The sequence below is a fragment of the Cherax quadricarinatus genome, chromosome 29 (assembly GCF_038502225.1).
Source record: "Cherax quadricarinatus isolate ZL_2023a chromosome 29, ASM3850222v1, whole genome shotgun sequence".
In the NCBI taxonomy this organism is placed as follows: domain Eukaryota; kingdom Metazoa; phylum Arthropoda; class Malacostraca; order Decapoda; family Parastacidae; genus Cherax; species Cherax quadricarinatus.
In genome coordinates this window covers 24,402,975-24,419,150 of record NC_091320.1, presented here as the reverse complement: position 1 = coordinate 24,419,150, position 16,176 = coordinate 24,402,975, and the positions used below count along the sequence as shown (strand labels likewise).

Sequence of the window (16,176 nt, the reverse complement as noted above, 5' to 3'; positions counted from 1 at the left end):
AACATTTGTGTGATATAATTGTGAGAAACATTTAAGATATACAATTTATAAGGTTCAGTTATTCAGTATTTATTTGGTTTTGGGTGAGTAAGTGATCTTTGAGAAGAGACTTGAATTTATAAACAGGTAGTGTTTCTTTTATATTTACAGGTAATGAATTCCAGATTTTAGGGCCTTTTATGTGCATTGAGTTTTTGCATAGCGTGAGATGGACACGAGGAACATCAAAGAGTGATCTGTGCCTTGTGTTACGGTCATGTGTTCTGTTGAGGTTGGCAAGGAGATGTTTGAGGGGAGGGTTAATATCAGACTTAAATGTTCTATGTATGTAATAGGTGCAGTAATAAGTATGGATGTTTTGTATGGTGAGTAGGTTTAGTGTTTTGAATATTGGTGGAGTGTGCTGCCTGTAGTGGGAATTTGTTACTTTCATAGTGTTCGATGATGTTTTACTTGAATTCTATCGTATTTCTCACCTTCTTTACCAAGGGCATGGCACTAGGAGCTTTCTTTGGAGCCATGGTGGCTTATTTAGCAGTTGCAAGCACTAAAATGAATGGAATACTATTATGAAATGTATCGTGATGGCCACTTGCTGATAAACAATGGCACAGTGGCTGGGGATGGAGTGTGAGGCCGCTCGGGGCTGTGCGTACGCATCCGGGACGAACGACTATTTGCAAGTCAATGTTTTAACAAAAAAAGTTACGAATTTCAAAAATTACAACTTTCGATGCTTACGAAAAACGGGGGACCACTGTATATAATTGGTGAAGGAAAATACAAGTTAAATATTACTGATGAGTTTGTTTTGTTCCAACCCATTACGACCAGGTCTCAGGCCAACATTACCTGTGTTCGTAATATGGGTGCTCCATCCGGGAGCTGGAGCTGGTCTTAGTATCGTTGGGGGCTGAAGCTGGTCGTAGTATCATTCAGGTAGCTTTGCTATCGCTCGGCATTGCATGTCAACCTTGCTATCGCTTTTGTGTGTGTCAGCCTTGCAGTTGCTTGTTATTGTGTGTCATCCTTGCTATTGTGTGTGTGTATCCTGTAAGTCGTACTATGCTATTGCTGCTTGTTGCATGTATTGCAAAGAACATGTTACGTTGGGGTTAATGCCACCTACATGGGTCAGGCGGTTAGTGCCTGAGTATGCTCTATTAAATCTGTCCAAACTATCTCTACAGTGTTGCTGGCAAAGTGCTCATCCTGTTGCTATAGAGTATGAACAAACCCTCACTGCTGCGCAGCTTTGTGACATTATTCGTACAAAGTTAAGAGCTGAAGCAACTATGGTGCACCAAACTGAGGTATCTCCCACTACAGGAGCTGCTAATAGCAGATCTCCGCTTAGGTTCCTTTGTAATGTGGGAGGGACAACACCAGAGCAACCAGACCAGCAGTCTCGTCAAGCAGGTGCATTGGGTTTGTCTCAGGGATAGTCCGCTTCATTGGCGCTTGAGTTAGCCAAACTCAATGTTGAAACAACCAGGGACCAGTGAGCATTTGCTAGGGAGGAGTCTGATAGAGGAGAGGAGGCAATTTAAGCAGACTGTGGATGACTTTAGTGTCCAAAAGGCAGTACAGCTAGTTCCTCGTTTTGTTGAAGCCGAACCTGAACAGTTTTTTGAGGCAATTGAAAACCAGGCTCAAGCATTAAGGTGGCCTGAGGATCATTGGGCATCATTGGTGCATACAGCATTGTACGGTAAGGCACAAGAGTTTACACCTGTGTTGAATAACGAAGAATTTGTCAACTATCGGGTGGTTAAAACCACTGCTCTTGGGGCTTATCAGTGTATTCCTGCCAAATACAGGAGGGGATTTAAATTGTGTAAACATCAGTTGGGTCAGTCTCATATAGACTTTGTAAGGCAGCAGTTGAAAGCCTTCACCAAGTGGTATAAAGCAAGTTTGTCATCAACTTTTCTGACTTAGTTCAGCTACTTTTGGTGAATAACCTGCCGGAATCTGTTGGACCAGAAGATCATTTGTTGACCACTGCATTGGAAGCAGCCAGGTTGGACGACTCTGATCTAGGGCTAGACAATATGTTTTACGAGAAAAACTGGCCAGGGCTTTGTAAATTTAGTGAACAGACCCAGATCAAGCCTTCCTATTCCAGGGTTGCAGGATTACCAGATATCTCTGTTTCCATGCCTGAAGGACTATCCTGTCGAGAGGAACATCGAAAAGATCCTTCTTTAAACTTAGCTTTTCAAATTGCCAGGGGTGAATTTCACTCAGATCACCCAGTCAAATATAAAATTAAAAATGACTTCTTAATTTGCACAGAAACTGGTAAAGAGGTAGAGGGAAGGCAAAAGACAAACAGATTGGTAGTTCCTAAAAAGTTTAATCACAAATATTAACAGAAATTACCAAAACCTTGTACAGAATACTAAAGAATTTTACTGCCCAAAAATAAGGCAAGATGTGAAAAATTACATCCACTGTTGTAGGGAATGTCAGCAAGCAGGAAAACCTGGACACCCCATTAACCCTGAAACTGTCCAAACGTAGATCTACATTCACGTGTGTAGTGCTCCAACCTTGATTTTCCCCATTTGAAAGCATGTAAAAAAAAATGTAGATCTACGTTCGGAGCCCCCCTGCACGTGGACGTAGATCTACATTTGGACAGTTTAAGGGTTAAACCTGCACCACTCCATCCCATACATGCAGATGGAGAACCTTTTGCAGAGATAATCATTGATTGTGTAGGTCCATTACCTAAGTCCAAGTCTGGAAACCAGTACTTATTCACTCTTATGGACAAGGTTACTAGGTATCCAGAAGCAGTCTCAATGTGCAGTATTAACACCAAATCCATTTTTAAAGCCCTAACTAAATTCATATCCTGCTTTGGCATTCCTAAGTCTTTTTAGAGTGACCCAGGTTTATCCACTGTCTATCATCTTCAGTCCCAAGGTGCCTTGACTGTTTCGGTCATATATATATACAGTGGACCCCCCGGTTAACGATTTTAATCCGTGCAAGAGGGGTAATTGTTATGCGAAATAATCGCTATGTGAATGAATTTTCCCCATAAGAAATAATGGAAATCAAATTAATCCGTGCAAGACACCCAAAAGTATGAAAAAAAAAATTTTACCACATGAAATATACATTTTCCCACACACAAAGAGAAGGATACATGCACAATAGTAGAGTAGTACATGCACAGTATATATTGTGCATGTACTAGTCTACTAAATGAAGAATAAATGACACTTACCTTTATTGAAGATGCAGCAATGACTGATGAGACACTGTCCTGGGAGTGCCTTTTCCTCCTGAGTACTGTAGGTCCTGTTTGGCATTTTCTTCCAGAACAGGCCTTATCACACTGTGTATGCCACTACGATTCTTAAATCTCTCAAACCAACCTTTGCTGGCTTTAAATTCACCAATATGAGCACTAGTTCCAGGCATTTTTCCCTGTTCACCTGGGTGTTAGTCGACTTGTGTGGGTTGCATCCTGGGAGACAAGATTAAGGACCCCAGTGGAAATAAGTTAGACAGTCTTCGATGACACAGACTTTTTTGGGTTATCCTGGGTGGCAAATCCTCTGGGGTTAATTGTTTCTTGGTATTCTCAATAAGCCACACCAACAACGGTGCTACAGCAGCAGCAGCAGCTGACAGTGCAGCAGCAGCAGCAGCTGTACCACCAATAGTAGCGATGGTTGATTGGGGTTTATTATACAACCTGGCCAGCTCGGAGACATGCACTCCACTTTCATACTTATCAATGATCTTTTTCTTCATCTCTATTGTAATTCTCACCCTTATTGCTGTAGGGTTGGCACTAGAAGCTTTCTTGGGGCCCATGGTCACTTATTTTCCAGAAAAAGCACCGAAAACACTGTAATAATACGAAATATTCCGATTGTATGCTTGGATGTTACCGCGGAGGCTGGCTGGTAAACAATGCCACCGGCGGAACATGTGAGCGTGGCTCAGGCCGCACATTGGACGCGTCTCGGACGAAAATCGGTAAGCGGGTTTTTAAGCGGTATGTGAGGCAAAATTTTTGCAATTAAAGTAAGCGGTATGCGAAATAATCGCTATGTGATGCCATCATTATGCGGGGGTCCACTGTATATGTCCGTCTTACGTGCCACTGTTTCGGACATATTTAAATGCATAAATTCTGGCGGCTTCAAATCAAGCAGGAGAAAGCTGGTAGGCCCACATGTGAGAGAATGGGTCTGTGTGGTCAGTGTGCACCACATAATAAAATCCTGCAGCACGCAGTGCATAATGAGAAAAAAAAAAAACTGACCGTCTTTTTGGATTAAAAAGCCAAATTTGAGGTGTATTTTCGTATAGTATTTATCGCTGTATTCTCATTTTCATGATCTCACGTGATAAAATGGAAAACATATTACAGAAATAGAAATGATTTTGATTACTTTCATGATGAAAACGACCTTGAAATTGAGCTCAAAGTAGCGGAAATGTTTGATTTTTACCAATGTTCAGGAGTAAGCAAATCACACCACATGTCCAATACACGTCAACTGGGGAGTCTAATATTCTTTCACTAGTGCACTGATATTATTTATACCATTTTTACAATAATGCAGTAGTCTGCATAACAGTAAATTTTGTATTTTTTGTATAAATAAAAAAATCAAAATAGAAAGCAATAGTAATATAAGAGGAGCCTTGAGACGTGACTAATGAACAGAGGATATGTTATTTTAGTACCAAGAATGTCTACATTGTTTATTCTGGACCCTATTTTGAAATTGGCATCTTTTTTAATTTGTGCAAAACTGGCCAAATTGCCAATTTCTGACCACTTTATTGGGTAGTTCAAATCAGTAAATGGGCAGTTTCTTGTACTCAACTGATAGAAAAAATGGAGTTCTAAAGAAATAGCTATGAGTTTGGTCAACTAGAACAATGGAACTGGTCAAAAACAGGGCTCAAAATCGGCGAAATCGCCGATGTGTATGTTGCCGAAACCGCTAACTTCGCGGGAGCGTAATCCCATGAGTTTTCGACCAAATTTCTTACTTTTGGTGTCATTACCATCGGGAAAAGATTCTCTATCATTTCATAAGAAAAAAATTTTTTTTCTAAAAATTTTGCAACAGAATGACAGTTTCAGAATGGGGCTGCAACAGTCAAAGGGTTAAAAACCATGATGAGAACTTATTGCATGCATTTTCCTACAGACTGGGATGAATCACTTCTGTTGCTGTTCGTAATGAGAGAAACTGTGCAGGAGTCCACAGGGTACAGTCTGTTTGAGCTAATCTTTGGGCACAACATACGAGGTCCTCTGCAGGTGCTCAAGGAAGGATGGATGGGAGAAGATGCCTGCATAACACTCTACAACCCTTCTTCAACGTTGCCAGTGGCATGTCAGTTGGCTAAGACTAACTTAAAAACAGCTCAAAACACTATGAAACAGAGGTATAACAGAAACTCAAAGTTTCGCTCCTTCAATCCAGGAGACAAGGTGTTGGTGCAGGAACCTATACCTGGCCACACCTTAAAAGCTAGATTTAGGGGACTATGCAAATTGTAAGTAAATTATCTGATGTAAATTATGTGGTAGCTCCCTTTGATAAGCCCTCAAAGAGTAAAACTTATCACATTAAAACGTATCATATTAAAGCATTTAATACCTCAAATAAAGGCTCAGTAATGACTCTGTCCTCTGCCTCTGTAGACAATCCTGACTCCTTGCACCCTATTCCCGAAATTCAAGTAAAGCTTCCCAATTCTGTCCTCCTCAAGGACCCTAGCCTTTTAATGGTGAGGATGTCTAAGAATCAACTAACAAGTCTAACTGTGCTGTAGTTTATTAAATTTTATTTTTTATTTATTATCACACTGGCCGATTCCCACCAAGGCAGGGTGGCCCGAAAAAGAAAAACTTTCACCATCATTCACTCCATCACTGTCTTGCCAGAAGGGTGCTTTACACTACAGTTTTTAAACTGCAACATTAACACCCCTCCTTCAGAGTGCAGGCACTGTACTTCCCATCTCCAGGACTCAAGTCCGGCCTGCCGGTTTCCCTGAACCCCTTCATAAATGTTACTTTGCTCACACTCCAACAGCACGTCAAGTATTAAAAACCATTTGTCTCCATTCACTCCTATCAAACACGCTCACGCATGCCTGCTGGAAGTCCAAGCCCTTCGCACACAAAACCTCCTTTACCCCCTCCCTCCAACCCCTACCCCGCCTTCCTTCCACTACAGACTGATACACTCTTGAAGTCATTCTGTTTCGCTCCATTCTCTCTACATGTCCGAACCACCTCAACAACCCTTCCTCATTATTAAATGGTTGTGTGAATTATGGTGTTGTGCACAGGCATTTCTTGTATCGTCAGACTGCTTGCGTATTGGTGTTCTGAAATACGTGTTTGGAGGTCTCTTGATGTTTTGCCCACGTGTAATTTGCTGCAGTCATTACAAGGGATTATGTATACCCCTGCAGAGGATGGAAGCTTGTCCTGTCTATTACTGGTAATGTCCTTGATGGTCGTGGTTGTGGAGGTAGATACTTGGAATGAGGTATTGGAAAAGATGTTGGAAACGTGTTTGGCAATGGAGTTGGTGAGGAGGACTATGTATCTTTTCTCAGCAGTGTCTTCTCTGGGTGTGTTGAAGATGTTTAATGCCTTTTGTCTGCAGTCTCTGATGAAGTGATGAGGATAGTGAAGTTTGGAAAATACTTTTTCAATTATAGTGCATTCTTCCTCAAGGAACTCATTCCTGCAGATTCTGAGTGCGCGCAGGAAAAAGCCTATAATTACACCACGTTTAGTTTTGGTGTCGTGGTGAGAGTAGAAGTGGAGAAGATCGTTTTGGTTGGTGGGTTTTCGATAGACTTTAAAACGAAGTTCATGGTCAGCTTTGCAGAGAAGAACAAGAAAGAAAGAGTGTTGTCGACTTCTTCTTCAAGTGTGAACTGGATTGAGGGCTCGACCTGGTTGAGCTTGTCTTGGAGAGCTTGAACGTTGAAGCGTCTGGGAGTTATGAGGAGAATGTTGTCAACATAACGGAGCCAGGTGACAGACGAAGGAATGATGTTGGAGAAACGCTCGGCTTCCAGATGTTACATGTATAGGTTCGCCAGGACGGCAATGAGTGGCGAAAACATGGTGTAGTGATACTGGTCCTGTGGGGAGCAGCAGCAGGATAATACTGCACCACCTCTAGGGGCCCTTAACAACAACAACAGTTTGGTGTGTGTCATGGGCACCAACACATGGTGTGTGATTCTCTCCTACTTTATCCATTTATCAGCGATGCAGATTACATGGTGAGTTTAAATATGTGGCCTGTAGTTATAACTTTTCTCTTGACATATGCAAGACATCACCATCCCTGTAGAAGTCATTATTAGATGTACTAGTCATTATATTTTGTTGTTGCAGAAGTACTATGAAGATTCTATGTTCAATAAAGCCTAGAGATAAGGCCTGTGTTTCTATCACAACAATTTATTGAACATAGAATCCTGGGCTACCTGGTGGTGATCCTGCGCTAGACTACATCACAACATGGAGCGTTTACTGAAACCTGAGAGGCTAGACTGTGACCCCAGCTTATCAACGGCTGCGCAGGAATGGAAGCACTGGTTTAAGACTTTCGAAAACTTCTTGGGAGCCCTTCCTAAAGAAGATCTAGATAAACTAAGTCTGCTCATCAATTTTGTGTCACCTAAGATATATGAGGCTATTTCTGAGTGTAATACCTACGAAGATGCTATCAAAACCCTCAAGTCTCAGTATATTAAACCTACAAATGAAATCTTTGCACGCTATCGCCTTGCAACTCGCCGCCAGCAGATTGATGAGTCCTTAGAGGAATACTTTCAAGCACTGAAAATTTTAGGTAAGGACTGTCACTTCCAAGCAGTGACAGCTGCTCAGTATTGTGAAGAGTCCATCAGGGATGCTTTTATCAGTGGCCTGCAATCACCAATAATAAGGCAGCGTTTATTGGAGAATAAAACTCTCGACTTAGCCGCTGCCTTTGACCAGGCAAGAGCTCTAGATTCAGCCCAGAAGAATTCTGAAGTATACAGTACCACTCAGCCTTCTCGAGTGGTAAGTGCTGCAATTCCTGACCAAGACTCTTGCAATGAAGTTACTGGGGAACCTGCCTCAGTGACAGCAGCAGCAGGTACGGTGTGTTTCTTTTGTGGTTTTTCAAGACATCCACGTCCAAAGTGTCCTGCTCGTGAAGCAATGTGCCATAAATGCCACAAAAAAGGTCACTTTGCTAAAGTATGTCGTGCTAATGCATCAACAAGAGCTAGTGCCTCCACACATTCCAGTGATCATGCGACTCTAGCAACAGTGACTTCTGCGGCTACTCCAAATTCACTGTCAAAGGCAGTTGTGAAAGTATTCATCAAAGGAACAGAAGTAGATGGTCTTATTGATAGTGGCAGCTCAGAGAGTTTCATCAACCTTGACTTAGTTAAACGGCTCTCCTTGACTCTACATCACTCATCAGGTACCGTTTCCATGGCATCAACATCTCTCTCTATTCAGACCTTAGGGTTTTGTAAGGTAAATCTCAGAGTTAATGGAAAGGATTATCAAGATGTACATTTAGCTATTCTGCCACAACTGTGCTCTGATGTTATCCTTGGTCAGGACTTTCAGAAGCTGCATGGTAGTGTCACCTTAACATATGGAGGTGAACTGCCTCCTCTTGTTGTCTGTGGACTTAGCACTTTAAGGGTAGACCCACCAAAGCTGTTTGCAAATCTTACCGCGGATTGCCATCCTATATCAGCTAAGTCACGCCGCTATTCTTATGAGGATCGGATGTTCATTGAGAAAGAAACTCAGAGGCTGCTGAAGGAGGGTATTATAGAACCGAGTGATTCCCCTTGGCGTGCACAGGTTGTTGTTGTTAAAGATGGTTATAGGAAACGGAGACTGGCTATCGATTACTCTGAGACAATCAACAAATTTACACTTCTTGATGGGTACCCTCTACCTCGAATTGACGATACAGTGAACAAAATTGCTCAGTACTACGTGTTTAGCACAATTGATCTGCAGAGTGCCTATCATCAAGTCCCTATAAGGAATGAAGATAAACCATACACAGCGTTTCAGGCTAGTGATGGCCTGTATCAGTTTACCAGAGTCCCTTTTGGAGTCACCAATGGGGTAGCCTGCTTCCAACGAATTATGGATTCACTCATTCAGGAAGAGCAACTCATGGGAACCTACGCGTATTTAGATAATGTTACCATTTGTGGCAAGACCCAGGAGGAACATGATGCAAACCTTGATAAGTTTTTGGAAGCCGCCAAGAAGAAAAATATCAGTTACAATGAGGAAAAGTGCACTTTTTCAACTAAAAGGCTTAGCATCCTTGGTTATGTAGTGGAAGGAGGTTCAATATTCCCAGACCCTGAACGACTACGACCTCTACGGGAACTTCCAATGCCTCAAGACAAAAAGTCACTCCGAAGAACTCTTGGTCTCTTTGCTTATTACTCACAATGGATCTACAACTATTCAAGTAAAGTCCGCCCATTGAGTGCTACCACATTTCCTGTGACAAAGGAAGCAGAAGCCGCTTTCCATACTCTCAAACAGGACTTTGAAAACTCAGTAGTTCAAGCCATTGATGAGTCCCTACCATTCGAAGTGGAAACGGATGCATCTGACATTGCCATTGCTGCAGTCTTATCTCAGGCAGGACGACCAGTAGCCTTCTTTTCGAGAACTTTTCAAGGATCAGAGAAATGTTATGCTGCTGTAGAAAAGGAAGCCCAGGCCATCATAGAAGCAGTTCGCCACTGGAGGCATTATTTAACTGGTAGACATTTCACCATAAGGACTGACCAACGGTCCGTGATGTATATGTTCGACAAGAGGCACAAAAGTAGGATAAAGAATGACAAGATATTACGCTGGAGGATGGAACTATCGTGTTATGACTTTGATATTCTGTACCGACCGGGTCAAGAGAACATCTCACCTGATGCATTCTCTAGGTCCCACTGTGGAGCAGCATGTCATGATTTGCAATCACTCTCAGCTCTCCACAAGGCTTTGTGTCACCCAGGAGTTACACGCCTGTACCATTTTTTCAAATCAAAGAACATGCCCTACTCAGTGGAAGATGTGCGACAAGTGATCAGAGCATGCAGAGTATGTGCAGAGTGCAAGCCAAACTTTCATCAGCCAGAGAAGACTCATCTCATAAAATCCACCCAGCCTTTCGAAAGATTGAATATAGATTTCAAAGGACCTCTACCAAGCACAAATCAGAATAGGTATTTCCTTAACATAGTAGATGAATATTCAAGGTTTCCCTTTGTATTCCCCTGTGCAAATATGGCTGCTTCAACTGTTATTAGTTGTCTTTCACAGTTGTTCTCTATTTTTGGTATGCAAGCTTATATCCATTCAGACAGGGGATCCTCGTTCATGAGTAACGAACTTCAGGAGTTTTTGGCTAGCAAAGGTATTGCCTGCAGCAGAACAACAAGCTACAACCCTCAAGGCAATGGTCAAGTGGAGCGGTTCAATGGTACTATATGGAAGGCAGTTACAATGACATTAAAGTCGTGCAATCTACCTGTTCAACACTGGCAAACTGTCCTACCTGATGCTCTTCACTCTATTAGATCACTGCTGTGCACAGCTACTAATGCAACCCCTCATGAAAGACTCCTCAACTATTCACGTCGTTCCTCTACGGGAGCCTCCGTGCCCACTTGGTTATGTCATCCTGGACCCGTTCTCCTGAAGAGTCACCGTAGGATGAACAAGACGGATCCTTTAGTGGAAGAGGTAGAGCTCCTGCAAGCTAATCCACATTACGCCCACATTTGCTACCAAAATGGTGAAGAGACTACAGTATCTACAAGACATTTAGCCCCAGTTGAAATCCCTATTAGTGTGGAATCTCAAGATACACCAATAGATGTGAAAGATTCTTCGTTTTCTCCTGGAAAGCCCCTTGAGACTACCCCTATGGAAATAGAGGATTCTGCTCCAGCAGTTAATCAAACCCCGCTGGAAAATATCGAACCTGGTGAAGAGGCTCAAGGGCTACGAAGGTCGGGACGTGTACGTCGCCCACCTAACAGTTTGGGAGATTACTGTCTCTGATATTTTAGAAGGGGGAGATTGTAGTGATACTGGTCCTGTGGGGAGCAGCAGCAGGATAATACTGCACCACCTCTAGGGGCCCTTAACAACAACAACAGTTTGGTGTGTGTCATGGGCACCAACACATGGTGTGTGATTCTCTCCTACTTTATCCATTTATCAGCGATGCAGATTTAAATATGTGGCCTGTAGTTATAACTTTTCTCTTGACATATGCAAGACATCACCATCCCTGTAGAAGTCATTATTAGATGTACTAGTCATTATATTTTGTTGTTGCAGAAGTACTATGAAGATTCTATGTTCAATAAAGCCTAGAGATAAGGCCTGTGTTTCTATCACAACACATGGGTAGTCCAAAAGTCTGCTGAAAGAGGTGATTTTCGAAAAAGAAACACATAAAGCCAACACATAGTTCAACAAGGTCGATGAAATCACTGGCTGGAATAGGAAGATAAAGTGAATCATCAATTTTCCTGTGTAATTCACACAACCATTTAATAAACTACAGAAACTCAAGACTTATCGCCAGAGAAGACAACACTCAATACCGAAGAATCCTGGAATCATTGCTTATCTCTATATCCGACAACTTCAACCAGAACAATGGCTTCTATAACATAGCTGAACTACTTGCCAAGAAACTTCTTCATTGCTATCCCACATAAGAACATAGGAATGTAGGAACACTGCAGAAGGTCTGCTCACAAACTTATCGAATCTCCCTTCCAAGCTACCCAAGATTTTAGACTATAACCCCACTCGGTAGATCGTCAGATGCAGCATTCTCCACCTGACCCAGCATTCTGAACCTGACTATAAATACTCGCGTACCTTCCACTCAAGTAGATATGTTTGTGACTTGAAAAAGCCCACTGTGTGGGTAAAATGTTGTCAATAAAGGATTACATTATACTGCATATGGGTTTATATTCCCATTGTGTCGGTATTTTATACCATTTATTTTCACTGGACACAGTTAAAAGTTTAAAAACCGTTTACCCTTGAGAGGGCTTTATTTACACTTCTCCAGCGTCTCAACTTTCTGATGGATTTACTTAGTTTTAGTTAGTAAATAGGACAAGTGGTTATTGTACCTAGTGAACAAGCCTGTTTAAACCCTTAATATATTGCACTATCTAAGGAAGAAGCCTTTTAGCCTAGTAACATTTACCATTCATATTACTGCTTGGATGACTGCAAATATGAACAAATTTGTCATTAATTCCAATATGCAAACCAAGACCATAACACTACACCAATGATGCTGTTCTTACATTGTTTACCTGGCAGACAATTGAGAACCTTCAGCAAATCATAAAACATGCTCAGAACCTTTGATGATCCCAATAATTGTCTTATGATATAAGTGGTAAGATAAAGATGACATTAAAAGGTAAGAATGCTGTGTAAGGTATTTGTGTGAGTACTGAGGCTGTGGTGTGTACAGCCCCTGTATGTACCTATGCTAGAGACAATTGTTTGTTGGTGTTTGCATCTTTACTCTCATCTGCTTGTGATACAACTGATACACAACACAAAAAATATTGTGTGGATATTGAAGTTTCACTGTAAAATCTTTTAGTGCCTATATTTTAAAAAATTTGTCCTCTGCATTCATATTTACCTGTACAGATGCTTTATGAGAAGATCTAACTTTTCAAGATCATGGTGGCTGATGAGACTAGTATAGTAGTGAGCTAAGATATCAGCATCCTCTGCCTCGGGATGTGAACATGATGACACCCACTCACGGATCAAAGATTTCACTTCAGAAATCTGTAATTATTACATTAACTGAATAAAAAATTTAATTAGTGTACATAAATACAGTACCAATATATTTCTGTTATATAAGGATTCAAGTCTGAAATTACTGTATTATTATTAAATTATTATTTTGTTATCAATACTAATGTACTGTATATCTCTTCTAGTATGTGCATAAGAATGTCTGAATTGAATAATTTTTCAAATATATGCCAGACACCACTCTCATTAAAAAACTATGCAGGCAGGCCCAGTTTATACAGCAGGGCTACTGCTGTAAAGTGGAACAGTCTTTTTTTCACTTTCAAATGCAGATAAAAGCCTTAGAACATTTTTACACTATCATATTTTCATCCTTAGCTTATAGTGAGTGGTGAATATATTTATCTTAATCTTAATTTTAATATTAGGAAGTCTGAATAAATGAAGAATGGGTATAACTAAAAACCGCTGCATTAATGAAATGCTGTAAAGCGGGGCCCACTTGCACTCTGAGATATTTTCCAAATTAAAATTTAGAGTTTTTTCTTAATTTGGAATTTATTTGAATGAAATAATTCAAAACTAAATTTCAGATATAAATTTTCACTTAATCTAATTTAATACACTGAACTTTTTTTTTTTTTATTTTTTTTTTTTTTAGAAAATTCCAAATTGTGGAGATTGTTCCTGATTGAAAATTTGCAGAAAGTATTCTCTATTAATCAGAAAATTCAGAGACAAACATTATTTACATACAGCCTCTCCTCAGTTAATGATGGGGTTTCGTTCCTAAGAGCAGGTCAGTAAGTGAATTGGTCATTAAGTGAGGAGCACACTATACTGGTAGTGGGTTTGTGTCAATCATCTTTACATATTTTTTTATGTCACCTTTGCATCATTTATAACATTTTTAGAATATTTTTAAATGTTTATACAGTAGTGTACTGTATGTATACTGTAATAAACAGAATAGAGAAAAATCAGCTCTAATATACATTACTTATGTTTGCATACTGGTTGGAGAGCTGAGTGTAAGTCTGAGTGGTTGGTAAATGAGTATGTCTCTGTGAGGAGAGGCTGTAAATGCAAAATTTTCTCTTTATGTAAAGAATATAATTTTCAAAATGCAGCCTCTCCTAACTTAACCCTTTGACTGTCGGTGTCATATACAGGTACCATCCGACTTACGACCTAGCTTGGTTCCGACCAACTGGTTGTAAGTCAAAATGGATGTAAGTCGAATCTTTGAAAATTGCCGACATACTGGGTAGGGCATAATGTCAAACCTTTACTATATAAACTACCTACATAGTACTGTAATGTAATGTACAATCATTATTTCATTCTTTTACCATAATTTACTTCTATTGATATATTTTAATCATTTATGTACTGTATATTATGTATACATGGCAGTGAACTGTATTGTAAATTTTACATCTCATACAGTATCATATGTTACTGTTATCTTTAAGTATTGTCGACACAGTGGATTGAGAGAATACCACTGGAAGTGTCATCCTGCCAGAATGTACTATAACCTATACCTAAGTAAAGAGAAACAACTCTGTAACGTGTAATACATATTTGGCTGGCTGGGTGGCCAGCAGGCCGGCTTGCTGGCTTGCCGGGTGGGTGGTTGATTCACTCACTCACTCACTCACTCACTCACTCACTCACTCTCTCTCTCTCTCTCTCTCTCTCTCTCTCTCTCTCTCTCTCTCTCTCTCTCTCTCACTCTCTCTCTCTCACTCTCTCTCTCTCTCTCTCTCTCTCTCACTCTCTCTCACTCTCTCTCTCTCTCTCTCTCTCTCACTCTCTCTCACTCTCTCTCACAATTAGGTGAGTACACACACACACAGGTCTGGAGGCCGAACCCAGAAGGGAGGAACCTGGGAGGGAAGATTGGGAGGTAGAGCTCACAAAAATGGAGGAAGAGTAGGGAAGGAAGCTAGCTGAGCTCAGCAGGGTAATGGAGGAGAGGATAGCTGAAGAGGGCAGGAAGTGGGGACTACAAGTCTTAGCAGCAGAAGATAAGATAAAGTGCTTAGAAGAGGAGCTAAAAAACCTGAAACAGAATAGAGAGACAAATGACAGCACAGGAATGACATCAGGGACTCCTATACCAGTCACAGACGAGGGGGCTGTAGGGATTCAGGAAAAGATGAGTACAGGAAGACCAATCGTGAAGCCTGCAGTCAATTCAGGAGACAAGACTTATGCAGAGACTCTAACAGTTAACTACAGTGGCAGGGAACAGTTGAGCAGGGAAGACAGTCCACTGAGCATAGGGGTTGCAGCAAGGGCAGGGGTTGAAGGAAGGAATGTCTCGATGGAAGGAGAAAAAACACCTCAGAGGACACAGAGAGAGAGACAGTGGGAGGAGGAGAGGGAGAGGTCAATGTTTGTCTACGGGCTCCAAGAAGTTGAAGGGGAAACCTATGATGAAAGAATCCAGGGGAAGAAGAAAGCAATCGAAGGTATCTTGAAAGCAATAGGAGAGGGAGACATGACCCAGGTGGCAAATTTTCGGAGAATTGGGTGGTTTGCATGCAGAAGGAGACGGCCTGTCAAAGTAGTCTTCAAGGCAGAATCAGCTCGAACCAGGGTCCTGCAGGAGAAAGCACGACTGAGGGACAGGTCAGAGTACTGGAGCATGTACCTCTATTGCGACAGAACACAGGAGGAAAGGATGAGACTGAGAGAGAGGGTACAAAAACGAAAGGAGGAATGGGAGGCATCGATGAGGACGAGCAGAACCCAGACTCAGGTGGAAGGACAAATACACTCTACAGAGACACCCACAGAAGGACTCCAACCACAACAACCCCAAAGCAACTGAATAACCTCAATCAAAACCTGCATACTGTTCCCTCTGCCCCCAACCCCCCACCACAAACCCCACCTCTACAGCAGCCCCTTTTGGGCACTCTGCCCTCACCCTCCCCACCACAAATCCCACCCACACCACAAACCCCCATAACCCCCCAGGGCTCCCACCCACCCATCCCCAATATTCTCCCAGGTCCACCGTGATAGACAAGAAGCTGAAGGTGTGGTACACAAACGCAGATGGAATAGAAAATAAATACAAGGAATGGCACGAAAGAATCAACAAGAAGTCCCCGGACATCATAGCAGTCACAATAACAGACGCAGCCTTCCCCTGGGATATCAGATCCTAAGGAAAGATAGAAGGAGCAGAGGGGGAGGAGGGGTTGCACTGCTCATAAAAAAAGATGGAGTTTTGAGGAAATGGAGGGCATGGACGAGATTGGAGGAAGGGACTACATAGC

At 41.6% G+C, this 16,176-nt stretch overlaps 1 protein-coding gene across 3 annotated transcripts in view; it reads right to left on the bottom strand.

Annotated features, from left to right (window-relative positions):
• LOC128690534 (DNA repair protein Rev1) overlaps positions 1–16,176 on the bottom strand; it is a 142,640-nt gene that overhangs the window by 16,224 nt on the left and 110,240 nt on the right. For 2 of the 3 annotated variants that reach the window (XM_070089651.1, XM_070089652.1), the window contains exon 14: positions 12,756–12,907. The exons of the other annotated variant lie outside the window; for it this stretch is intronic. In XM_070089651.1, coding sequence (XP_069945752.1) covers positions 12,756–12,907 — 152 coding nt within the window. The remainder of the gene's footprint in view (positions 1–12,755; positions 12,908–16,176) is intronic. 3 annotated transcript variants of the gene reach the window in all.